The sequence below is a fragment of the Zonotrichia albicollis genome, chromosome 6, assembly GCF_047830755.1.
Source record: "Zonotrichia albicollis isolate bZonAlb1 chromosome 6, bZonAlb1.hap1, whole genome shotgun sequence".
Taxonomy (NCBI): domain Eukaryota; kingdom Metazoa; phylum Chordata; class Aves; order Passeriformes; family Passerellidae; genus Zonotrichia; species Zonotrichia albicollis.
In genome coordinates this window covers 48,016,985-48,043,077 of record NC_133824.1, presented here as the reverse complement: position 1 = coordinate 48,043,077, position 26,093 = coordinate 48,016,985, and the positions used below count along the sequence as shown (strand labels likewise).

Below are 26,093 nucleotides of genomic sequence, written 5' to 3'. Positions count from 1 at the left end.
CTAAAATCCCTCTTTAAATGACATTTCATCCCAAATACTCTGGGAAAATGCAAATAGTAGCACCAGCTGTTTTTGGACACACTTCCATACCCCAAAAGCTACAGAAGTGGTCAGATTCAGGCACAAAGGAGCAGCAACTCCTCAGAAAATCAGCAGTCACAGGTGCAGGAGAACTTGTTACCTGTCTTACTATATAACCTGCAGCTAATCTGGCATTTTTAATGATGTTCTTACACCACACAGAATTTTCTGTAGTGTGCAGGGCCAGGAGTTGGACTTGGATGATGCTCCTGGGTCCCTTCCACCTTCACTGATCCAAAGATTTGATCATTTTAATATAATATAAATTGTCTGGAAATTTGATTTCCAAACTCTCTCACTCCATATCCAGGCTGGACTCATACTTCTCTTCCTTCTGCAAGGTTCCTTAATCAAATTGTTTCTTTAAAACCCTTCAAAATTTTATTTTCCTTTCTCTTAAAGGATCATTTCAGATCTCTCAGTCTGGCCCTGGCAGTAACACACTTACTGTAACAAAAGCAAACTAAAACAGGCTCTAGGAGAAGAAAATTCCCATCTTTATGTTCTAAACTGCCCAGATGTGGCACCAAATCCCCTAAAACATCTGTCCCACTGCTCTCCTTACCCCCCTTCACTCTCTCCATCATCTGTGTTGGGATTCCTTGAGCTGGTGGTGAAATAAATGGAGCTGGAGCCTGTGGAGTCACTTCTCTCCCTGAAGGGGAACTTCCTCCGGCGACCCACACGCTGGGTTTCTTCCAGGTGGGCCCTGCAGGGACAGAAAAAGGAAAAGAAATAAATATTTGGTAGTGAATTATCTGCTATTCCCCTTCTCCTCTCCAGCAGACTCCACCCAATTCCCTTTCCAGGCAAAGAATTCACAAGGTGGTTCACTCCTGTTTAGACAAACTCAAATGGAGCTGATGGTGTGTTCTGTATAATATATATTAATATTATATTTATTTGTTTATTTTTAAATATATATTATACTATATATAATTATATAACTATATACGATACACTATACTATATATAATATATATTATACTATATTATATATATTATATATATTATACATATATTATATATATATATACGATATATTATACTATATTATATATATATTATATAGTATAATATATATTATATATAGTATATCATATATAGTTATATAATTATAACTATAATATACAATGTATCTAATATAATGCATTCTATAATATATACTATATAATATACAATTATATAATATATATACAATTAAAATTATATATATAATATAATAGAATGCATTTTTGTATTATGTATTAATGTATCATTGTACAATAATATATATTATATATCATATCTAAAACACATATATATAAAATACATATATATATATAATACATACAAAATATATATAAAATACATATATATAAATTATATATATAATTATATATAAAATACATAAAATATTGCAATGTTTTATATATTATATTTTATATATTATAATATGGTACTTATTATATTTTATATGTCATAATATATTATATATTATTATTATGTATTATAATATATAGTATAGTATCTATTACATATATATTATATAATGTATATTGTATAATAGATAATATATAGTTATATTATATATATTATACATACAATGTATAATTATATGACACATACAATATAATATAATGTATCTAATACAATATATATATCTGCAGGTAAAGCAAATCCTCCTGCATGGACAACCCTTACAGAATCCATAGATGGGATGTCCATCCAGCCCCTGCATCAGGGAGTTAAAGAACAGATTCAGACTGGAAGAGGGGGAAATTTAGGTTGGATTTAGGGAATGGATCTTTCCCTGTGAGGGTGGTGCAGCACCGGAATGAATCTCCCAGGGAAGCTGTGGCTGTTTTATCCCTGGCAGTGCCCAAGGCCAGGCTGGATGGGCTTGGAGCAGCCTGGGCTAGAGGAAGGAGTCCCTGCCATGTGTGAGTGGGCTCTGAGGTCCCTCCCAGCCCAGGCATTCCCAGCCCCAGGCATGCTGTGCCCGTTTCCCAGCACAGAGGGGCAGTACCTGACTTCATCCACGATCTCCACCGCCAGGTCCTGCAGGCTGTTCCGCAGCTCCTCCACCTCCTTCCTCAGCTCGGCCACGTTCCTCACCACGAAGTCCAGGCGCTCCAGCAGCTCCAGCTGCTCGTCCTGCCTCAGCAGCAGGGGGCTGGGCACGGCTCCATCGGCTGCATCTCCCACCGGGAGCAGCGCTCCACGCACGGGAACGGGCACGGGAACGGGCAGGGCCTCGCCTGCAGCACAGCACAACCAGGGTCACATCCCAGGGAAAGCATTCCAGGGGGAGGGAAATGTGCATGGCTCTGCTGGCAGGGGATAAAGGGTTTGGTGTTGGTAGGGACACCAAGGGGATCAGCAGCTCTGCTGCAGGGAAAGGCTGGGACAGCTGGGATTGTTCAGGCTGGAAAAGAGAAGGCTCTGTGCTGACCCAACTGCCCCTTGAGGGAGTCTGAAGGAAAAATGGAAAAGGAGTGATAGGACAAAGGGGAATAACTCCAAACTAGAAAAGAGGAGATTAAGATGGGATATTGAAAGGAATCTTTCCCTGTGAGGGTGCTGAGGCCCTGGTAAAGCTTGCCCAGAGCAGCTGTGGCTGTGCCATCCCTGGCAGTGTCCAAGGCCAGGCTGGATGGGGCTTGGAGCAGCCTGGGATAGTGGAAGCTGTCCCTGCCCAAGGCAGGAGGTAGGACTGGATGAGCTCTAAGGTCCCTTCCCACCCACACCATTCCAGGATCCCATTATTCTATGATCACTGTAAAAACACAGTTTCATTTTCTGTTCCTGAAATTTTGCACAGGTGTGGATGAAACCCAGCAAGTTCAGGGTTCCAAACCAGCACTTCTAAAAGCCCAACACCCCAAACCTCACTTCCCCCTATCCCAGCCCCATTCCCCCCTATTCCAGCCCTGCTCCCCCATCCCATCCCAATTCTCCCCTACTGCAGCCCCATGCTTCCTTTTCCAACCCCATTTCCTGCAGTACAACCCCACTCCCCCATTTCAATCCCATTCTTCCAACTCCAATTACGTTTTCCACTCTTCCTATTCCAATCCCATTCCACTTCCTCCACTCCAGCTCCGTGCCCCCCCTATCCCACGTGCCCCATTCCAGCCCTATTCCCACCCCACTCCTCTCTATTCCAACCCCATTCCAGCACCACGCCCCCCTATCCCATTCCGGCCCCATTCCTCTCTATTCCAACCCCATTCAATTTTCCCCATTCCACCTCCTGCCCCCCCTATCCCATGTACCCCATTCCAGCCCCACTCCTCTCTATTCCAACCCCCTTCCCCGCATCCCGACCCGGCTCCCCCGCCGCTCCATCCCGCTCGTACCGGGGCGCGGCTGCCCCGCCGCCTCCTTGGAGCGGCGGCGCATGACCCAGAGCACGCCGAGGCAGAAGCCGGCGCCCGCCGCCAGCCCCAGCGCCATCCCCAGCCGGGACCCGGCCCGGGCCGGCTCCGCCACCGGCACCGCCATGGCCGCTCCGGCCGCGCGGCACCGCCCGCGGCGCGCCGTGATGGCGTCACTGAGATGCGACGAGGGGGTGGTGCATGGGTGCGTGACGTCATCGGCGAGGCCACGCCCACGGCGGCGCGCGCGTGTGGCGACAGGTGGACATGGCGGCGACACGAACCGGGCCGCCCTCAGCGGGGGTCACCGCCCTCACACAGGGCCCCAATCCGCGGAGTGTCCCGGGAAAAGCCCCTCAAGGCTGCCGGCTGCCATCTGCTGCCACCGCGGCAGCTGTCCCGCCGTGGTGACAACACCTCGGCCCGGCGGCGCAGGGGACAGGGCGGGTGTCCCCACACACACACTCTGTGGGTGCTTCCACTCGCGGGAGGAAACCCCGCTGGGTTCGGGGTTCTGCTTGGAGAGTGATGGACAAACGTGCCCCAAAAATTAGGAATTTGGGGTGCCCAAATCTGGGCAGCTGGGCGGGACAGGATTATTGTAGGGAGGCAGCTGGGCACGGGGCTGGCTGTGGGATTGTGGGCACAAAGCCAGCAGGTTTTGGGATGAGATAACAGATTTTAGGATTAGGTCGAGATAGGAATGACCAATCATCCCAAGCCTTTGGGGTTGGAATTCTCCCTTCTACAGGAAATATGGTGGGTGGTTCCATTCCTGGTGGGATCCCCCAGGAAGAACTTCTTTACCCCAGAATCACTGAAATTAGAAATACCTTTTTCTGGAAGAGCCAAAGGATTCCTTAGGGAAAGGTGCCAGTCAGGAGAGGGGAAAACCCTCTGTGTGTACTCCCCACTCCTGGGGGTTTGGGTGACAGCAGGATTTGGGCAGAGCCAAAGAAGCTTCTGCCTTCCTTTATCTGAATTACTGGGAGCAATTCCGAGCCAGGCCAGTGCAAGGAGAGCTGGCAGCAGCCAGCTGGGAGCCAGAGGGTGATAAGGTGCTTTGGGATGATGGATGAGATCTGGCTGCCTCCCAGATTTCAGTATCTCCTCAAATTCAATATTAAAATGTTATGTATAGCTCTGCTCTCATTTCCTCTTTTTTCCTTCCTATCTTTTTTCCCCAGGAAAGAGCCACATAAGTGTCAGAGCCAGAGCTGGGCAGGCTACCAGAACTCTAGCTAGTTCTTTAATTTCTGGAAAGATCTGGATTTTATATCCATATCATTCCCTGCATAACCACAGAGCACGCATGCCCAGCAGAGGTCCAGGGGGGTCATGGATTATGGGAATTCTGTCAAAATCCAACCCAGCTGGGTGAAATGTGCCCTTGGTGCATTGGGCAACAGGTTTGCACTGGGACAGGAGAGCAATAAGCAAACATTCCAGCTGTTCCAGGACTTGGGGAAGAGGCTGGGAATGATGAAAACAAGCTGATGTTTAACCCGTGGGGGGAGGTATCCCACAAGGAACTCCTGATGGACATACTGGGATCTGTGGGATGTGCTTTAGGAACAGGAGACCAACAGCCTGTGGGGTTTCTTGTATGTCACCAAACCCAACTAACATGTCACTGACAATGTCAATAATAACAATGAACAGCAATAATAATTATAACAACAACAACAATTAATAATTAATAACACAGCAATAATAACGGATATGCAGCACCTCTGCCTGTTCTGATCTCAGGAAATGGAACTTCTCCAATTATGAAGGAATTTAAATCCCCTGTGTTCTGAGATAATAACAGCAGAAAAAGAGATTTTTCCCAAAAAATGTTGGAAATGCTGAACATTCTGCTTCAGGGGGATGTTTGGTCAGACTGTGGGGTGGGAGTGGGAATGCTCTGCAGGGCCCTGCTGTCTGGCTCCTGCTCCACCATTCCCAGTCCTCACCTCCCTCTGTTATTTCCTGGTCCTTTATCTCCCTGCTATTAATTTCCGTTTTCTTTGTCTCCCTTATCCATCATCTCCCTGTCCATCATCTCCTGGTTCATTGCCTCCCCGCTCATCATCTCCTGTCCTACACGTCCCTGCATCTCATCTCCTGCTCCATCCTCTCCCTGCTCACCTTCTGTCCCCTCCCGCTCCATCCCCTTCCAGCCCTTCACCTCCTGCCCATCCCTTGTTGGGACGGCAGCGCCGAGATCCCTCGGGATCCCCCGGAGCCCCCCGGGTGCCTCCCGTCCCCCCGAGCCCTCCGGTGCCTTTCCCCCCGGTGCCCGGGGGCGGTGGTGGCGGGGCGGGACCGGGGGCGGCCCCGGGCAGGTTCCCCCGGAGCGGCGGCGGGAGCGGCGGAGCGGAGATGCCGTACCTGCTCATCAGCACCCAAATCCGCCTGGTGAGTCCCGCTGGATCACTCCCGGGGGTGGGGAATACCGGGGGGTGGGCAGGGACCGACCGGGGCGAGCGGTGAGACCCGCTCAGCCCGCGGTGTCGCCGGTGCGATCCCGGCAGGGGCTGGCCCTGCTGCTGCTGGGGGTTCGGGGGGTGATGCAGGTTTGGGGGACCCCAGCACGGCCTGTGAGAGTTCCCGGTGCTTTGCTGCCCCAATCCCTCCTGTCCCAAACAGCGACTCACTTGGGAAACTTGCGGCAGGATCCCAGGAACGCCAAAGGGACGGCTCCTCTTGTCCTCGCAGTTGGTTTTCCCTCGTCCCCAAAGAGCCGTTCCAGGGTGGAAAACGCGACCAAGGCAGTGGGCATGGCTGGGGCAGTGGCTGGGATCAGTGTCCAGGAGCACTGGTGGGATCGCTGCTGTCCCTGCCAAATAAAGCCACAAAATAACGTTACTGCACTGGCAGCAGCCACATCCTGCAGGACTCTGTAGGAGCTCACAGCTCCGTGTTTATCTGGGGTTCCCCTTTTCCCGACATCCAGAAGCCTGGATCTGCTGGTGTGGTTTGGGGCAGGAAGCAGGCAAACAGTGAGACAAGTGGGACAGTGAAAACAGCAAATGAGCAAAGGGAGGGAGTTGTGATGGACACTGCAGTGGATTGGGAATGGGGACATGTGGGGATGCTGCAGCACCAAAGCATCTGCTGGCAGTGGCATTTGGGATTGTACAAATTTGTACATTTGGGACAATTTGGGATTGTACAAATTGATTGAGTGATTTTGGATGAGGTACAGGAAGGGACACATGGGTTATGGCACTGGAGGGAACAGCCTGGAGCAGCAGGGCTCAGTCTGCCCTGCAGAGACTTTGGAAGCTCTGCTCTTTACCAAAGGGGCAAAGCAAACATTTCCAGTGTGAAACCTGGCATTGAGCTGAGGCTGGAACCTTCCCGGGTGAGCAGCTGCACCTTCCTGCCAGCGGCTGGGACTGAGTGAACAGGGGGTGGCCGTGTCACCTCGTGTCACTCACCACTCTGTGCCTGTCCCACAGGAGGCTGGGCCCACCATGGTGGGTGATGAGCACTCGGATCCCCACCTGATGAGCATCCTGGGGGCCACAAAGAGGAGCACGCTGGGCAACAACTTGTAAGTGCACCTCTCCTTATTTTCCCAAGAAATGCAGAACATTTTCACTTCTGGAATTCCCCACAGCACCTTCCAGATGTAGAGTTAATCCCAGGATTCCCATGTGTCCTGTTAATGAGGAAATGCTGCCTAATATTTCACTTGGTTCTCTACTTTCCTTTGCTCTGACCCTGCTTCAGCACCTGACCCCCCTTTCCTCTCTCAGTGCCATCCCTGTCTTGCTCTGCCTGTGCCTTTCTTGGTGCTGAGACACCAGAATGCTCACCCAGTTCTGTCCATCCATCCCTCCCAGCTGCAGTCTGTCCATCCATCCATCCCATCCCATCCCATCCCATCCCATCCCATCCCATCCCATCCCATCCCACTCTCCAGTGCAGCTCAAGGCTTCACCTGAGCCAGCCCTTCCCAACAGCTCCCAAATCTTTTCCATGGGCAGCTGAGCCCTGGGGTTGGAGCTGTTTCCCATTGTGTCACCCTGACTCCAACCCTCCACTGGCATGTTCCCAAGCTGGGGATGTTTGACACTTCTCCATGTCCCCACCTCTGGCCACGCTGAGTTTGACCCAGCCTTTCACCAAGTGCCACTTAGAGATGTGACCAGCATCTTCCTCATCGTTTGGCTCACTTTTTTTTTTTTCTTTTTTTTCCTCACTTGATATCTCACTTCCTGGTTTGCCCTGGGGTGGGGGGAAAAAAACCCCAAAACCACAATGGCAAAGCGAAACAAACCCCCAAATGCAAAAGAACTTGACAGAGAGGTGCAGCTCGATTCCTGCTGTGTCCTATGTGCTGTGGTGTGGAGTAGGAGAAGGAGGAAAGGGAGGAGTAGGAAAAGTAGGAGGAGGAGGCATTAAAACAAAAAGTGCATCTCATCCTAAATGTTCTCCACCTTCCATCCATGGAGCTGGGAAAACCCTCCTACTCAGCACCAGCCTGGCCAACACCAAGGGCTGGATCCTCAGCTGCTGCAGCGTTAAAAACCTGACTGGGGTGGGAAAAGTTAATAATAAGGAGATAAAATATAACTATCCAGTGCCCCCCATCCCAGCTGCATTCCTGGGGGTTTGCCGGGCTGATCCCTCTCCGTGCTGCTATTCCCAAGCCCGTGGGTGGGGCAGAGATTGGCAGCAGCGCCAGAGTCGTGCTGCCACCCGCCGTGCACAGCCCGGAGTTACGCAACGGGATGGGAGACCGAGAAACACAACAGGCTCCCAGAAGGAACTGGATCCTGAGAGATTTGGGCAAGGATCCTGGGATTCAGGTGGAAAAGGAAGGCAAAGACAGATAAAAGCCTCTGTGATGCCTGCCCCAGCAGCTGAGGGAGCTACAGCACTGTAAGGAGCAGAAGCTCCACATTCTGCCTGTTCTGGGGAAGGGATGGGAGCTTCCTATGGGATCTCCCTGCTGGATTCACCACCACCACCTCCCCATGGCCCGGAGCGTTTTGAGCTGCTCTTGCCCCACCTGCTCCAGTGTCACAGCTGGGAACTCCGCTGTGTCCCTGCACATCCCTGCAGGGCATCCCTGCGGCACAGCACGTCCCTCCACACTGCTCAGGCACACGGGGGAAGTCCCCTGGCTGGAATGTGGCTGCTGGCACCGCCGGGAGCACAGCCACGTGCCAGCCCAGCCGCCTCCTCCAGAATCCCAACCACAGCTGGGAGCTCCAGGATCTGCACTGTGGCCAAGCAGGATTTTCCATCCCCAATTCCTTCATGAGCAGAGCCTGCCTATGGATGCTGCAAACTCCCTTCCTGCAGTACCTTGGGCCCAAGAACTTTAGCCGTGACCTTGTAGGGAGCCTGAAGGAAAACCTCAAGCAGCACAGAGCTGCTGGGAAACTGGGATGTACAGGTGAAGCTGAAATCCCTGTAATGAGGATCCTGTTCCACAGCTCTGCACAGACACACAGCCCCTCATTAAGTCCCACAAGGTGTGGGGAGCAGGGATGTGGTGCCTGCCCTCTCACTCGGGGTCAGAGCCCTTGGGGCAGCCAGGTGGGGCAAGGGTTGGGGTGGGATTTACCTGGAAGAAAAGGCTTTGCAGGTATCCCAGCCCCTCCATCCCGACTGGATGCACATGGAGACAGCAGCAGATCTGATACCCACGGTGTGCATTCTTCATTTCCCTCAACACATAGCTGGGATAAAGCCCTGGGAACTCTTACCTCCTGCTTTTAGCTCAGCTACTCAGTTTTTTAGGTTTCTACAAATCCCGTAGTATTCAGAGGAAGTAGCCTCTGCTACTTCCTCTGAATAGTGGGAATAATATTTACTAGCTCCCACTGCGAATCTGAAGGCTATGTTGCAACCCTCCTGGAGAAAGAACAGACTTCAAAGACACTTATAATAATGCACATTATCTTTACACCACATCTATAATTACAGCCAAGTACAGTCTGTCTTGAGAAACTGGAAAATCTCTCACATCTCAGGTTATTTCATGCTTTAAAGCACTCCCAGCTCCAGCACGGGTCTGAAATCCAAGCAGGAGAAGCTTTGGAAAGGCTTTTGGATCTTTTTTTATCATTATTAGTAGGAAAAGCAGGAGAAGCTTTGTTCAGGTGCCCAAACAGGATCCCCAGTGATCCTGCAGCCCATCATTATCTGCTTATCCAGCACTGTGAGTCAGCTACAGCTGAGCTGCTCTGGGCCTTATCCCAAAGTCATGGCAGAGGAGAGGCTGGCACATCCAGTGCCAAAGGTCCCACTGGCCAGCTCAGCTCAGCTGTCCCAGCCAATTCAGCCCAGCCTGTGCCTGGTCTCTTCACTGGGGAGCAGTGTCACAGCCCTGGAGCTTCTGGGATAGAGGGGTAAGAATGTGGGACAGCTTCTGCTCCAGGCACACAGCCAGCACAAACCACTGGGGAATCAGAGCTGGACAAGGATCCCAGTGTGAGCTCCCAGGCACTGCTGGAACAGGGGAGCTTGGGCCCACCTTGCCTGGCACATCCATGCAGGATGGATGACTACTGGCTTTCCAAAGGTTTCCCACCTGCCTGAAAGCATCACTTTGTTCCAGTCCCCAAATTCTAACAGTCTCTCAAACCCACCCATCTCACAGACATACTCTGCCATGGGTAGAGCATTGAGATTTCATTCCTGAATCATTTCTCCTCTCTTCCTCCATGAATTCTTAGGTATGCTAAAAATGTGCTCACTGTGTTTACCTGTGAACCCTCTGCTGCAGGGTCAGCCCAGTTACCGAGCAGCATGTGGCTCTGGACACCAGCCCCTGAGCCACATTCCCATTCAACCTGATCCTTCCCTCCTGGACAGGATTCCTGTGGTTTGGCACCTGGGGCTGTGCCTTCCCCCGGGGTTAACCGAGGCCCTGTGTCACACACGCCTGTGCCAGGTGTGGCCGCTGGTCTTAGAGGGATCAGGAGCGAGGCAGGCTCACTTCCAGCAGGAAATCCCCATCTCTTCCTCCCCAGCTCACCTCATTCCCATCTCTCCTGGCTGCAGCTGTGAGTACTACGTGAACGACGCTCCGCGCGTGGTCCTGGACAAGCTGGAGAGCCTCGGCTACCGCGTGGTCAGCATGACTGGCGTGGGCCAGACCCTGGTCTGGTGCCTCCACAGGGAATAGCCAGGGAGAACCATGCCTTCCACCTGGACCACATCCTGCTCGAGATAACCTTAAAGGACTGGCAGCATCTTTTCCCCCTTAATTCCTTCCTGTCCCAGACTCCAGGCGCTCGGGCAGGGGAGGAACGGCGCAGAGGCAGAGCTGGACCCAATGGAATTTTGCCATCCCTGTTCCGTTTCCCAAGAGCAGGGGAAGGAAGGTATGCCCAGAAGCTGGCAGAAGGAACAGATGGCTCCAGCTCTGCCTTCAGTGGGATGGCAGTCTGGCAAATTCCAGCTTTTTACATTTTAATCATGTATTCAGCATGCCCTGGAGGAAGCTCAGTAACAGCCCTGTTTGCCTGCCTTCTCCTGGGCCAGGGGGTTAGGGAGGGACAGCAAGCATGGACACCATCCCATCTCATCCCTGAAATCCAAGAGGGAACCACTAAACCTACTCCCAAGGCTCTGAGAATCCCTTCCCTTGGCAGCAAGGCCCACTTCCATCTCAGCAGCACCACAGAACTTCCAGATCCCAGACTGCCATCCAAGCCTAACATGGGATTCCCAAAATAACACAGAAAATGGTGTTGTGTGACTATTCCAGGTGCAGGCCCTAATCCCAACACTGCTGGAATGTTTGGGACTGTGAATGGATCCTGCTATGGGAGTAACACCAATTAGACATAATAAAACATTGCTCCAAAGAGACCAATGTCCTTCTGTGGGCTGTTTAAAGCTGTTGCCAAGTCCCTCTGAATGAGCTTTCAGGAATTAAAATCTTCAGGCTTTGGTGTTCTGAGGGCACCTCTCACACCTTGTCCCATGGGATGGGGCAGCTGCTCTGGGCACACACACTGACAGGGTAACACCTGCACTCTGTGAACCTCAGGCAGCCGTTCCTTCCCCAAACCTGGAATGGGATAAGGGCTGCAGTCCCTGGGAGTTTCTATTCCCACAATACCTTTAGAAAAAAGGAGGTTTATTGACTTAAATAAAGAAACAGCTCTGAGGGGACAGAGGGGTGGGAAGAATCCATACTCTCATGCTAAGTATGGGACTTTTCCTCCTCGTCTTCCCGCTGGAGCTGCTCGATGAGCTGCTGCCTCTCGGCCGCCTGGCGCATCCTCATCATCACCAGGCTCTCGTAGTCCCGCTCCGACACCACCGACGCCTGGGAGGGAGCAGGAAAGACAGACAACCCATCAGGGGCAGGACAGACTCCCAGAGTTCCCCAAAACCCCCTCACAACACCAGCATTCCAGGCAGGAAATGGTTTGATCCCACAGAAATTGGGTGAGGTGGGTGAAAGCTGCCTGGCTACAGGAAATAACCAGGAATTGTTATTAAAATTATTATTAAAAATAACCAGCAATGACTGTGGTTGGTAAGGAAAGCAGGACAGACATGGAGCCAGCATTCCATGAGGCTGAATGGGGAATTATTTTGGATTACAAGATCACTCTGCACCTACAACGTTGGTGCCCGAAGTCCAGCATACACTTCACCTGTTACAAAGGCTAATGCCATAAAAAAATCAATCCTTTGTGGATGAGTCACGGAAGTGACTAACTTCCAACTGCCTGACAACGCTGAGGCCTTGGCAAAGGTTGCCCAGAGAAGCTGGGAAGCTGTGCTGCCCCTGGATCCCTGGAAGTGTTCCAAGCCAGGTTGGACAGGACTTGGAACAACCTGGGATAGTGGAAGGTGTCCCTGCCCTGGGATGGACTTGGAAGGTCCCTTCCCACCCAAACCATTCCATGATTCTAACAGCTGCAATCAATAACTTTTGACGTTTTTTCCACCACAAACAATTCCCCGATTCCAAGCAGAAGCAGAAAGAAAACCACCAGGGATGTTCCCAAACCTGACACAGGAATGGAAGAGTTTCCCAAAGCTCCCAGAGCCTCCCTGCTGTGTGTGGCAGCAACTGTCACGTCAAGGCAGTTGATTGCAGACTCTGCCTAATGAACGTGGGCAGCAGATGACAGCTGCTCCGGTGCTTTGGCGCTGCTCCCAAAGCCATTCCACACTAGTAGGTGGCCGTGCTATTTTGGAGGTATGAAAGCACTGCAAGGCTTGGAAACATCCAGCTCATTCCTTGACAGTTCAGGTGGAAATAAGAGTTTCTTGACAGAAGGTGAATGGGAAAAAAACCCCTTAGTATTCCTTTTTCTAGGAAGCGGGTTAATTGGTGATCACAGAGAATCACAGAATCCCAGAATGGTTTGGGAGTGAAGGGATTCCAAACATCATTTGGTTCCAACCTCGTGCCATGGGCAGGGACACTTTCCACTAGCCCAGGCTGCTCCAGCCTGGTTTTGGACACTTTCAGGGATGGGGCAGCCACAGCTTCTCCAGATATTGAAGGATTTCTTAGGAAGCAGAAGGGATACAAAGGCAATAGAATGCCTAAATAAATCTCTGCATGGAAATATGGGCGAGTGCAATTCCTTATCCTTATCCTGTGCCAGCAAAGTGGTTCCTCCGGCTGCAAGGACACAATGAAAGCCCACAACAGATAAGGAACATCAAGAAGGAAATTAAGAGTCTAATTGGTGTCTTAGGAGCCACCTGAGCAAAATGACCTTTGGGTACTAGCAGCAGCAGTGTCTGAGAAAGCACCGATGGTATCAGCAGCCCTCAGCCAGGATCCTTCCAAGTCCCATCCACCAACCCCAGGAATTTGCTGGGCTGGATGGAAGAGGCTGCCTGAGACTTGTGCAGATGAATCACCCACACAAACCTGAAGCCCCACCTCATGCTGGGATTATAATTTAAAACAGCCAGGAAATTATTTGCAGCCTTGCTTGGGAGCTCTGCTGACACGAGGAGCCTTTGGAGTGGCAGGAGGAAGAACAGCCTGATCTCCAGGTGGGCTCCCAGCACGTGCTCCTGGCTGCCTGAGCGTGGGCTGAGGCTCCACCACTCCACACACCTATTTCCTGCAATCCTGGCAATTACCAATGGAGTGAAACCCAGTTTCTGACGTGGCTGACTCAGCAAGGGCTTGGCTCAAAACAAACACATCCACGCAGGGAGCCGCAGCCCGGGAAGCAGTGACGGGTGGCACATGAAGGGACGGCGGCGGCAGAGCTGGGGAGTTTTGGCATTCTGGGTCCAACCTGGCTGAATTCCTGGACTTGCTTCTTCATCCTGGTCTCTGAGTGCTCCAGCAGCTTCTCCTCTCTGCTCCAGGACTCCTGGCTGCTCCAACAGAGTGTAAGTCTCTCCTGCACTCCGTTCTCCCAGCGTTGTCTCCTGCACTGTTGCTTTCTTCATCCCCCTTCTCCCGTATTCCCTGGGTTCCTTCGGTGGGACTGAGTCACCGTCTCGTTCCCAGCCACCCACGGCGCTTTTCCGGCGGTGCCCCTCCTCAGAAGGTGCCTGGTTACCATGGCACCCGAGTGCCCTTCTGTTCTAGATGCCAGATTAGATCTGTTCTCATGGTGACTGTGCCTCTGCTGTTCCCGACCAGCCCAGAGCCGCAGCACACGTTTAACGAGCTTGCTCACACACCGCCTGCCGCTCCTCTCCACTCCAGGGGGAGACTCCTTCAGATCCCAGACAAGCCGAGTGCTCCTTGCTCCTTGCCACGGCGTGGAGTTTGCATTTCCTGCACTACCAGCCTCTCTGTGCTCCTTGCAGCTCCAGGAACGGGGCAGGAAGAGGTTGATCCTGTTGCGTGGCTCTCTGCTGATCCCTGGGCTCCTGCCTGTGAGGAGCCAGCATTCCTGCTCCTCGCTGCCTTTCCTCACCATGGATACTTGGCGCAGGGGGTCCCTCAAGTCCACCACCTTCTTCCGGCGCTTCTCCCTCAGGAGGCACAAAAAGCTGGGCAACCAAGTCATCATCCTGAACCAGAACAGCCACACTCTGGACACGGACGGCCAGAAGAGGGAAGGCTTGAGGGATCTGAAGGACAAGTCTGAGTACCTGTCCTGTCAGAGCGAGCAGAACCTGGCCAAGGCACAAGCCCCTCCCAAGCCTCCTCGGCTGTACCTGGACAGTTCCAGCTGCCCCAACATCATCGACCGCACAGATTCCCACTCCGACCTCTCCTTTTCCGACGCCGCTCCGTACCACAAAGGCGCTCCCACGCACAAGGACCAGGCTACGGACCACGGCACCTCAGAGGCAGGTCTCCCCAGCAGCACCACTCTTCCTGAGCTGGCTGACCCCTTCCTGTCCTTCAAAGTGGATTTGGGGCTATCTCTCCTCGAGGACGTGCTGCAGACCCTCAGGAAACAGAACCCGAGGGATTACGCCATTTGAAGGTATTCTTTGTCCATCACATCCCAGTTACTCGCTGCTGCTGCCAGTTCCTCCCGTTCCAGCAGGAGGAAGGATACTGGAGCATGCCTGTTGTGTGTGGCCTGTTTTGTTGTCCTCGCCTCACCCACCACAGAGCATCCCTGTCCTTGCCAAGGAATCCTCTGGAGCAGAGCTCTGTGCTCAGGTGAGAGCACCGTCTGCTGTCTCATGGCCAACTTTCCGCTCTCTACCCCGGGAATTTCCCACTCTGGACTGCTCGTCCCATCCTCAGGGAAGACTGGCACTTCTTGGGAAAGACTTATTTTGGGGATGTGACACTGTGGGGCAGGGACACACAGGGATTTGGCATGGATCACTTGTGGAACAGCAGGCAGCCTGCAAGGAGGCAGCAGCACTGCACCCCGAAGCCAAAGCTTTGAGGGCTGAGAGACGGGAACTGGGGCTTCTCCTCCCACCATGTTTGGATGCGAAAGCTCAAAGCTGTTCCTCCGTTTTTTCTCTTCCTCTTTGTGGGTTTCTTTTCCCTTAACTCCAGTGCAGGTAGCACTCCCAGCCAGGTAAGCATCCAAGTAGGCTCCTGATACAGCACCAGCAGTGGATTTATCCTCCTGGCAGAAGAGGTGTCTCTGACACTGCTGCCTCACGCATGCACTGAGCTCCCAGCTGTACAGACATAGAAGAATAAATGTATCTGTGACTGGAAGTGTCTGGTTGCCTCATTTCCTTGGGAACAAGCCACAGAAATCCCAGGCACCAGGAGCACAGGCTATCTGGAGTGGCCCAGGCCCATCCTCCCTGGCACTGCAGGGTTTTATGGTGGGGGTGGGACACCTGTGTGGCTCTGAGGGAAGGACAGAGGGAACAGGGACTTGATTTTCCCCTGAGGTGAGCTCAGGGAAAGACAGCAACAGCTGCCCACCCTGAGCTGGACAGTGGGAAAGGCTCTGCCAGGCTGAGAACATTTTGGGCAGCACCAGGACAAACTGCTAAAAGAAACTACCAGTTCTTAGCTTTTTGACTATTAGGGCTCTTTTAAAAAACAATTTAAAAACCTCCATGCCCCAGATCACCAGGAGCTTTGGAAGTGGCCACAGCAAAGTGCAGGGACACTCCAAGGAAGGCACAGCTGCCTCTTACCGTGTGAGATTCACCTCCCAAAGTCAAATAATATGAAATAAACCCTCTGAAACTTCTGAAGGAGCTTAGAACAGGTACAAGAACACCAGGCAGGAGGCTTTTCTCAGGGCTGAATGGCTGAGGAGCCCTGGCAGGGAGATTCCAGTGCAGGAGCAGGGAAAATCTTCCCAAAACTGAGCACTGCATGCTGTTGGAATGGCAAAACAAGCTCTCTGCAGCCACTGTGTGCTTTGAACCATCACACAGCCACTGCTCTCAATAGCCTGGAGTAATAGTGTCCAAGCCACAGCTTTTGAATTCCAAGGCCAACTGGAGCCTGCTTGGCTGCAGCAGCTCTCCAGGAACTGCTGCACAATGTGCACCTGTTTCTGTAGGAGACAACAAAGCTGTGGAAAATGAGCAGCTTCCACCTGGGAACTGCTCCCAAACCCCCTGCCCGGGGTCTGGCTGTCCTTTACCTGTGGATTTTGGCTCTCAGGTCCTGGCTGGCTCTCCCAGGCAGGGAGTACTGGCTGCCTGTCCCAGACAGGGAGCAGAGGATGAGTAGTGAGCGTGTTGCCATGAGAACACTGCAGGCTTGGGCTGTTTCCTGAAGCAGAGCAGCAGAGGAGCTGCTTTTGCACAGAGTGGGAACAAACTGGGGGTGGGTTCAGACAAAAACAGAGGGGAGGAGTGAATAGGAAGCAAGGACAGCTTAAATCAGAATGAGGTAAGTGCAGCCTGGAAGCAAGAACGTGGAGCCTGGTGCCTGGGAAGCCAGGCTGGGTGTGAGGGGAAGAGGCAGAGGGAACAGGGATCTGGGAGCTCACTCTGCACACTCCTGAACTGGAGAGCACAAACTAAGTCAGCTGGAAGCAGATCAGCCAGGAGGAGCTGCAAACACATTGCAGGTTTTAGGAGCATCCCAGTGGATGCAGCAGGAGGATTTGGGGAGGGTCTGGAGTGGGAACAAGGGAAAACAGGAAAGAGAGCAGCTAGGAGATGCAAGGCTGCAGTGCAATCCCAGAAAGTGCAGCTTCCTACAGCTGAAAGCAGCAGAGAGGACAGCAAAGCACCAGCTGTGCAGCTCCTGGGCAGGATGCAGGTCCCTGGCAGCAGCTCCTCAGCACTGCCAGAGCCAGGTGGGATTGAGGAGCTGTGCTGGGCAGAGGTGAATCACCAGCACTGTGTGTGCTGCTTTCCTGCTCTCCCTGCTGCCCCACCACACTAATCCTGCACCGCAGGCAGACGCTGCACTTCCACACTAACAAGCTCCGGGCATGGAAACAGGCCAAGACAAACTCAGGGATCTGAACCCACAGAAGCTGGAATCCACTACCAAAGCTCCAACTGCACCAGCAACCCCCTTGGTAGGAATGAGCCAGTTCACACTCTCTGCTAGTGAGAAATTCTCAAATAACATGTTTTGAATTCTGCTTTTTGTCCCAGTTTCCTTCCTAACACTCTGGAGACTCTCCTGTGGCTGCAGGGCTCTCCCTGGTCCTACATGGACAGGATAACAATCAGGGGGTTTGGTGCATAATTACAAATAATATAAATAAAATACTTAAAGAAACATCAAGAGAGTGAATGCACTGAACTATCTCACAAGCTTAAAATATTTAGGGAGTGAACACACAAAAGGGTATTTAGCTTGATATTGCTCCTGCAGACCCTAAGAATAGAGGTTTGCTTCCAGCACTGAAGCTTCCTCCTCCTGGGAATGCAGTGAGCAACCAAGACTCTCCAAAGGAACTTTCAGCAGCTCTCACTCAGAGGATTCCAAAAATCCCATCAGAATGGCACTGGAGGCTTTGGGCTGAGCAAGGAACATTCTTTGTTCTTCACTTGAGAGGAAGGGAATGTGTGAAGATGCAAACAGCTCCCAGTGTGCTGCTGCCCAGGCAGGAGGTCCTTTAGAAAGCCACTGATCCAGCACAGAAAGGGCTGCTGGGAAAGCCAGGCCTGGCCCCAAGAGCTGCTATCTGACAGCACTCTGAGATGTAGGTTGTTCCAGGATTTCCATCTCCTTACCTGTGAGCTCCTGGGCTGGCTGCTGCTGTCGGGGAGGACGGTGCTGGGGCGGCTCTGGGGCTGGCCCTCCAGCCAGGAAATCTTCAGGGGGTTATTTAGCAGGCCAACCTCATTCTTCACAGCCATCTCCTGGCAGGGAAAACACCCTTCCATCACCACCTGAATTTCAGATCCCACTCCCTCCCCTCACAAGTCCCTAAGAATCATCTCAGAATGGCCTCAAGGCCAAGCAGGGCACAAGCAAGACCTGTCTCTGGAAGTGTCCAAGGCCAGGCTGGAAGGGGCTTGGAGCAACCTGGGATTATGGATGGTGTCCCTGCCCATGACTGGGGACTTGAAATGGATGGTCTTTTAAGGTCCCTTCAAATCCAAACCATTCTATGGTTCCACTCTGTAAGATTTTAAGGATCTTTCCAACCCAAACCATTCCATGACTCTCAGATTTCACAGGTGCCCTACATGAGAAGCACCTCTATGGTCCATAGCCCTGCCAGCACTTTTGATACACAGGTCACACACAGTTCTGGGGGGTTTTATCATTTGGATATGAGTGAAAGAAAAGCTAGCAAGGAAACTCTCATACAGCCCAAGCTCATGGAACTACTGAAATTCAGGATAACTGATGACTTTTGCTCCCACAGCCACATGAATTATTATAACTCACAGTGAGTCAAGACATTTTGGTTTGTTTTTCACTGCAAATGCCTGTTATCACCTCCAAAACACATAAGCCCAACTCCAAGGCATTTCACCTTCAGAGGGAGCTGAGTAAGTGCTCAGTGCCTGATTTTTAAGGCAGTGCCTCCTCCCTCAGCCTGTTCCATGCACAACCTGTTTATGTGCCTGATCTCTGGGTTTGTGCCTGCAGCTGTGCCACTCCCTCTGTGCCTTTTGACTCTCATTACCCTTCTCCACTGCCATAATGACAGGGCAGTGTCCTGGCTGTCACCTGTCCTGTGCCACCCCCAGCACAGCCAGCAGGGGCTCTGCACACTCACAGCTGCCTTCACCGTGGCAAATTCCACCACTGCACTGCCACTCTTCCTGCTGGAGATCAACAAATTGAGCACATCACCATACTGTGGGAAGAAAGAAAGGAAGGGAAGTTAATTACAGAGCCAGGAGAGATGTCAAGTTCAGTTCTCAAATGAACACAAAGAGAAAACATGTGTTTTCACAGACATGAGGCTTGAGCTGTCACCATTTCTGTCCTGCCTCCACTGCTCCCACATTTCTGTCCCTCCAGGAAATAATCTGGGAAGGCATGGAGCTACACACTTGGCTCCCAGTGCAAGAGGGCTGCTGAGCTCAGAGGGAAAGGAGGCCAGGGTGGGATTGATCAGAGCAAAGGCCTGTCTGTGCCTGTCTCTGCACTTGCCACAGCAGGGATCTGGAGTGCTTCAAGTGAAGGATGAGTGCACCACAACCACCGAGCCAGATTAAGTGGGCAGGAGGCATCCAGTGGGAAGAGCCTGCAGTTGTTCTACTGGGAAACAGCTCCCAGCTCAGGGATCAAAGGATCCAGCTTGGTTCAAAGGTTGGATTTGATAATTTAAGAGATCTTTTCCAACCTTAATGACTCCATGATCATGCTGATGAGCTCTGAAAATTGCATAAGAAAGCTGAACAGGGAAGGAAATTAACCACTCCAGCTTACAAGGGCATGGAGTGACAGGACACAGGGAATGGCTTCAAACCAGCTGTTTAGTTCAGATTACCTGTTCAGATTAGATTAGGATAAAATCCTTCCCTGTGAGGATGCTGAGGCCCTGGCACAGGTGCCTAGAGAAGCTGTGGCTGCCCCATCCCTGGAAGTGTCCAAGGCTGGGTAGGACAGGGCTTGGAGCAACTTGGTCTAGTGGAAAGTGTCCCTGCCTGTGGCAAGGGGTGGAACTGAATCATTTTTAAGGTCCCTTCCCACCCAAACCATTCCATGATTCTGTGATATGCAGCTTCCCAGAACTCACTATTCTTACAGGACTGGGATCAGGGGAAGACCCAGTAACACACAGGGAAGAGTGTCAGACAGGACCTTTTGCAGGATCTGCAGCAGCACATCTTTGGAGTATCCCCCTCCAGTCTCATCTTCCTTCCTGCATTTCCACCTGAGCTGGGGAACAAACGGCAGGAGTTAATTTTTCCCCTTTAGATGTGCTGCCAGCAGCTCCCACCCCCCTGCACATTCACCACGTCTGCTATTTCCAGCCACACTCCCAGGCCTGCCAAGACAGTGATCTCAGCATGGGAGTGAGCACAGGGAACAAACTGTTTGGGGAACAGGGAGAAACGCTGCTCACTGGAATAAAAAAAGATCGCATTTGAAAGGATGCTAATGGCTCTGCCAGGGTAATTAGCAGATGTTTCCTGTGCTTGAAGCACAGACAACTCAATCCCAGGCTCAGAAATCTGGAGCAGACAAAGAAAAGGTGACTGAGGAAGGAATTCTAACAGCAAGGACAGGAGCTGTTCACCTGATGATGCAAATTCCATGGAGCAGAATTTATACGTCCCAGTATAAAAAAAGATGTGCCAGCTCACCAGGGTTGAAATGTCCCTTCTGTTTTCCACCATGTTCTATCAGTTTTCACCAAAACACAGCTTTTTAAGGATGTCTTACCTTGAGCTTAGGAGTTATTTTGCATTCTGCTCCATTTCTTTCCTGCTTGCCTAAAGAGAGAAAAAGCAAAAAAAAAAAAAAAAAAGATGGAAAAGATGGAAAGGACACAGGTGAAAATTCCTCAGCATTTTGCACAAATTTTTGTTCCCTGAGAACATACATATGATGAAACACTTTGGGATTTCCACTGGACCATTCCAGTCCCAAAAATCTCATGCAACAGGAACTGCAGCACAGACTAAATACTCCATGGCATCATTTTTCCCTTTTAGGAAGCACAGACTTGCCAGGATCAAGGCTAGAAACAGGTCAGCAAAAACACAAGCCGGAGACATGTTCTGAGGCATTTTTCCCTGCAAGAAGGTTGGAAAAATTCAGGGTGGAGAGCTGCCAAAGAGCCCAAGGCCACGTGCAGGTGCTCCCCGTGCTCACCTCGGCTCTGCTGCTCCCTCTCCCGGCGGATCTGCTCCCTGACCAGCCTCTGCTGCTCCTCCAGCTGCCGGGAGCCCTCCTCCCGCAGGCGGATTATCTGCGGCACAGGGAACACAGCACGGGCACCTGAGGCACACAGCCAGGGCTGCAAGGCCACCTGGACACTTCCAAGGACAGCCTGAGCCTCACACACATCTCCTGGGACACCCCTCCTGCCAGTTCCCCTGGACAGCTCCAAAAGGAGCAGCCTGGTGTGGTGGAAGGAGTCCCTGAGCATGGCAGTGGCTGGAACTGGATGGGCTGTAAGGTCCCTTCCCACTCAAACCATTCCAGGATTCTCTGATTCACAGAGCCTTTTAATCCCAAAGGTTGATGCACTGCTCTCCAGAGACTTTTTGCACCTGCTTTTAATCCCAAAAGTTAAAGGACTGCTCTCCAGAGATTTTTTTTGCACCTTGAGAGGAACAGCAGATTTGTCTTTACAAACAAGCTGTGGGTCCGCTGGTAGATAAAACCAGCACTGGGAGATAAAAGAAACAATGGGAAGGATTCCACTGACTGATGAACGGAAAAAGATATTTGCTTTTACAAATAAATTTTAGGTTAGCTGAGAAATGAAATTAGACATTGAAAGATGAAAGACACAGTGGGGAAGAAAAACCCCTAAATTCTGTAAGAATTTAAAATTAAAAGGGAGGGTTGTACATTAGAGGGAAATCTTTGGTATCAGGTGTATTGGGAAGTCTGTACCTCTCAAGTACCTCAGCAAAAGGGGAAAGAGAGAAGAGAGATATAGCTGGGAAATTAGGATAAAAAGGGAGGCTGCATCCTCCAAAAATTTGAGAGACCCCAGGGGAATGCCCCATGGCCTCTCCCGTTATTGGAATAACGTCAAAGGACTCCTCTGTCTCCTCTTTGGACATAAACCTCTAATGTTTGTGGATTAATTTTCCTGACAACCTCATCTCATGGATGAAATGGATGGAAATACTTCCAGCAATTCTTCTCAAAAACAGCAGAGAGAACTAAGAATTTATCCTTACTTCTTCTTCTAATGATCTGGTTATCCTGATCTCCTCCTCTTCATTCTCCTGGGACTGGGCTTCCCGTTCTCTGGCCTCAAGATCTGCAGAGAAAGAAACAAAATTCAAACAATCCAAAGAGAACTTGAATTTTCCCTGCTGGCCAGAGGAAGATGGATAGATCACACACCAAAGGAGCCTTAGCAGTCCTCCACCCCCTAATTCCCACAGCAGGACCTAATTCCCTCCTTCCCAGAGCAGGACCACCCTAGCTATGGCTGTGGGAGGAGATTCCAGGTCTACTGCACTGTACTAGGGATGAAGAAACCAGAGTCATCCTCCATGGATTGACCCCAGTGGAAGGAGAAATGCAAGCAGCCAGCTAGGGGAGACCTCAGGAGAAGGTGAGGGCTTGATTTTCTCACCAAGCTTTACTTTCTTCCTCTTCTCATCGAGTTTCTGTGTCCTTGCTGCAGCCTCCTTCTTCGCCCTCCTCACCCTGTCATAGGCTGCCTGCCAAGGAAGCAGCACAACAGTGGGAAACTACAGAAACCAGGAGAGAAACTGGAAAACAGGGAATACAGTGACATCAGGGACTGAAACCCTGTCAGCAGGGCTGAAGCATCTGTTGCTTCTTGGATTACAAGCTTTGCCAGAACCTGAAAAGAGGAGCTCATGTTTTTAGCTTTTATCACCTGGAATCAACACTTTTCCCTCTCCTGAGCTAATTTGGAGAGAGTTCCTTCTTCACTTTTTGGTTTTATCCTTTCCAGGGACATTTCCAGGTTCTTTTAGGCCTTGGGCAGTGGGTTCTCAGCCACCTGCTCACAGCCCCAGAAGGCTCCAAGCTCTCCTGTGTCCCTCAGACAGCAGAGTTTGGAGCCTCAGGAATTGCATCCAGGTATTACTCATTTGTCAGCCCCAGATGTTGCCATGGGAATTTGGTGTTCCTCAGTCAGGGATGGTGTTATGAAATGGGATATGCCCCAGTCCAGCACATTATTAAAGGCAGAATCTCAGGGCAGAGCTGCTCCCAGCAGCAAATCCCAAACATCACCTTTCTCCAAGCTTCTACCTGGCACCTGAGATTTGATCTTAGGGAGAAGTAGGGGGAATAACACCTGAGATTTGTATTGAAGGAGCTCTGTGAGAGCAGGACAGGCAGGATTACAGTTCCCAGCACCACCCCAAAATCCCACCCTTGCCCAGGGAGCATCCTTACCCTGGCTGCTGCATCTGTGAGCACGGCCAAGGCCTGGGACAGCTGGTGGAAAATTTCCGCTGGGAACAACAAGAAAGAAGGGCAAGATGAAGGAAACCAGGTGAGGGACCTGGGGAAGAACCAGGAAAGACAATTCCTGCAGGAAGGTCTCTCCAAAGAACAAAAATCACCTCTGCAAGAACTCTGTAAGCTAACCTGCAGACTCAACTCAAAGGTGATACACAAACTTGAGAGTAAATCAAGAAACAAAAAACTGGGATTGTTTCATTTTCAGAGAAATCTTGGAACACACAAACTTAATTTTTCTCACTGATCATTTTTATTCTGGGTTGCAATATCTCCTTCATGCCACATTTATCTGGAGCTCACAATTTCATTCTCCCTCTCAGTCCTTTTCCTTCAACAAGAAGTCCTGCTTATGTTGTACTGGAAGTTGTTGCATTACAGCCATGTATCCTTTAAGAGTTTTTCCTCTTGTCCCATTACAAGCATTGGCAAATTGTATTTATTTTTTATAAAGATTAATTATGAGTCTTGACACACAAAATACATAGTAACTGCTAATTCTACAACTTCCATCCACAGCAATCCCTCCCTGCAGGCAGCTGAAACTCCCCCTTGCCCACAGATAAAAGGATTTATGGAGTGCTGGTGAAGTTTGGACTGTGAGAGATCCAGATCAAAGCAAAGGTTGGGAAGGTTTGGAAGGCTGCAGCTGTAATTCCAGCACTGACTTACTGCTGGTGTTTCTAAACCCAGCAGGGATTGTTCAGCCTTAAAAAGCAAAGTTAACACCAACAGGAGGAACACATCCAGGGACACCCACCCAGCCATTCCCTCAGCACTTAGGGAAGCAGAGGCACTTCCAGGAGCCTGGAGAAGGGAGAACAGCAGCAGGAAGAGCTGCCCCATCTCTCTCACCTGCCCGGGGGTTGTCGGGGTTCTTGTCCGGGTGGCAGGTGAGCGCCTTCTGCCGGAACGCTGTCTTCACCTGCAGGGGCCACACTGGGGTCACTGGGGAGAAACTGCTTTGGCTCTGCCAAAAAAAGCAACCTGGAAACCCAAAATAATCCCTGTGTGCAAGGGAAACCCGCTGGGCTCGGGATGTGGGTGTGTCTGGAAGGAGCTGGAGCTTTTAAAAGCTGTTCTGGCTTGCAGGTGTCTTGTGTTGCAGGAGTTAAACTTCAGGTTAAAAAAAATGGGAGAGGGGAAAAAAGGGGGGGAGGGGAAAAAAGGGAGAAGGAAAAAACAAAAATAGAGAAGGAAAAGGGGAGAAGGAAAAAAAAGGGGGAGAGAGGGGGGAAAAGGGGGAGAGGAAAAAAATAGGGAGGAAGGAAACTGAAGAGGGGAAAGGAAAGGAGAAAGGCAAAAGGAAAAAAAAAGGCAAAAGGAAAAAAAAGGCAAAAGGAAAAAAAAAGGCAAAAGGAAAAAAAAGGCAAAAGGAAAAAAAAAGGCAAAAGGAAAAAAGGGGAAAGGAAGGGAAAAAGGGAAAGGAAGGGAAAAAGGGAAAAAGGGAAAAAGGGAAAAAGGGAAGGGAAAGGAAAGGGAAAGGGAAAGGAAAGGAAAGGAAAGGAAAGGAAAGGAAAGGAAAGGAAAGGAAAGGAAAGGAAAGGAAAGGAAAGGAAAGGAAAGGAAAGGAAAGGAAAGGAAAGGAAAGGAAAGGAAAGGAAGAAAAAAGGGGGGGATGAAAAAAAATGGGGGAAGTGAAAAAACCCAGAAAGAGAACCAAAAAGAGGGAAAGGGAGCCGAAAAAGGGAAAGGAAAACAAGAGGGAAAGGAAGAGAAGTGGAAAAAAAAATAAAAGAGGTAAAGAGAATGAGAAATGGGGAAATAGAGGGGAAAAAGTGAAAAGGAAAAAAAAGGGATGGGGGAAGGAAAAAAGGAAGCCACTCTTTCCCACTCCCAACCAATTCCCTGCTATACCAAGTGGGAAAAGTTGTGTCCCGGCCCCACCTGGTGGACAAAGCTCCCGGGATTGGGAATGTGCAGGAAAAGCCCTGCAGATGGTCCCACCTCCTGCACAAGAGTCCAGCTGAGGGAGAGGAGTCTCCTCGCCGGGCTCCATCCTCCAACTTCCCATTTCAGCCAGGAATTCCTCCCCGGTGTCCCACCCAACCCCGCTATCTGCCATTGGGCAGCCATTCCCTTTTTACCCTGCTATTCCCGGCCCTTGGCCGAGCCCCCCTGCAGCTCTCTCAGAGATTCCTCCCTGTGTTTAGCATTGACTAACCAAATAAACTCAATTAAAAACCGCAAACGTGTAATTACAACCCTACAAAATTAACTACGTGACTTTTGGGCGCTCGGACAAACGCCTGACAACAGGATTTTTGGATCAACACGGGAATTTCCCTTCTGGAAGCACATAAACAAAGCAAGAACACGTCCCAGACCAACCCCGCAGTTCTCTCCTCCTCCAAAGGCGGGTTCCGCCCCGCAGGACTGAGGGGTGAACTGAGGGAACGAGGCCAATTCCATTAAAAACGGGATATGACAACGCCAATATCGGCAAAAACGGGATTTTTCCGTTTTCCAGCCCCGGTCCCGCAGCAGCGCTCGGAGCAGCCCCTCAGCTCAGCGCCGGAGAGCAGCACCGCCGCTCCCGAGGACACCAAGAAAGGGATGGAGGGGAGAGAAGGAGCCTGTCCCGAACTGTCCACGCCCCTCACCTCCTTCTCGGACGCCTTCTCGCCGATCCCCAACAGCCCGTAGAGGTCCCGCTCCAGCAGCTCCTTATCCACCGCCATCTTCGCGCTTCCCGGTTCCGCTCCTGGCGCCGCGGTCGCTGGGAAATGCAGTCCCCTCACTCCGCCGCGGCACGC

General features: G+C 51.1%; 4 protein-coding genes across 6 annotated transcripts in view; 2 read left to right on the top strand and 2 right to left on the bottom strand.

The window, feature by feature from the left end:
• Positions 1-3,624, bottom strand: part of RMDN3 (regulator of microtubule dynamics 3) — a 20,889-nt gene extending 17,265 nt beyond the window's left edge. The window contains exons 1-3 of the mRNA XM_074543628.1: positions 3,423-3,624; positions 2,090-2,321; positions 647-790 (exon numbers count right to left, since the gene is read on the bottom strand). Coding sequence (XP_074399729.1) covers positions 647-790; positions 2,090-2,321; positions 3,423-3,567 — 521 coding nt within the window. The 5' untranslated portion in view covers positions 3,568-3,624. The remainder of the gene's footprint in view (positions 1-646; positions 791-2,089; positions 2,322-3,422) is intronic.
• On the bottom strand, positions 2,182-26,093 carry DNAJC17 (DnaJ heat shock protein family (Hsp40) member C17). Of its 3 annotated transcripts, XR_003382027.2 has the most exons (13): positions 25,941-26,093; positions 24,193-24,262; positions 23,272-23,330; positions 22,475-22,562; positions 22,071-22,153; positions 21,028-21,124; positions 20,596-20,645; positions 20,011-20,088; positions 18,977-19,057; positions 17,979-18,107; positions 11,595-11,727; positions 6,083-6,264; positions 2,182-2,321 (listed from the first exon to the last, which is right to left on the bottom strand). XR_003382027.2 is itself a non-coding variant. In XM_005494806.3 (11 exons), the coding sequence occupies exons 1-11, from the start codon at positions 26,016-26,018 to the stop codon at positions 11,602-11,604; spliced, it is 939 nt and encodes a 312-aa protein (XP_005494863.1). In that variant the 5' UTR covers positions 26,019-26,093; the 3' UTR covers positions 11,515-11,601. The 3 variants fall into 3 exon arrangements, 1 of the variants encoding a protein (XP_005494863.1); XR_012580901.1 differs by lacking the exons at positions 2,182-2,321; positions 6,083-6,264 and adding an exon at positions 12,421-15,491 and having other exon boundaries at positions 11,515-11,727; XM_005494806.3 differs by lacking the exons at positions 2,182-2,321; positions 6,083-6,264 and having other exon boundaries at positions 11,515-11,727.
• Positions 5,423-11,264, top strand: GCHFR (GTP cyclohydrolase I feedback regulator). The gene is made up of 3 exons (XM_074543642.1): positions 5,423-5,843; positions 6,890-6,984; positions 10,452-11,264. Exons 1-3 carry the CDS (start codon positions 5,808-5,810, stop codon positions 10,573-10,575), a joined length of 255 nt encoding a protein of 84 aa, XP_074399743.1. The 5' UTR covers positions 5,423-5,807; the 3' UTR covers positions 10,576-11,264.
• Positions 14,313-15,531, top strand: C6H15orf62 (chromosome 6 C15orf62 homolog). The gene has a single exon (XM_005494804.4). The coding sequence runs from the start codon at positions 14,313-14,315 to the stop codon at positions 14,826-14,828; it is 516 nt and encodes a 171-aa protein (XP_005494861.1). The 3' UTR covers positions 14,829-15,531.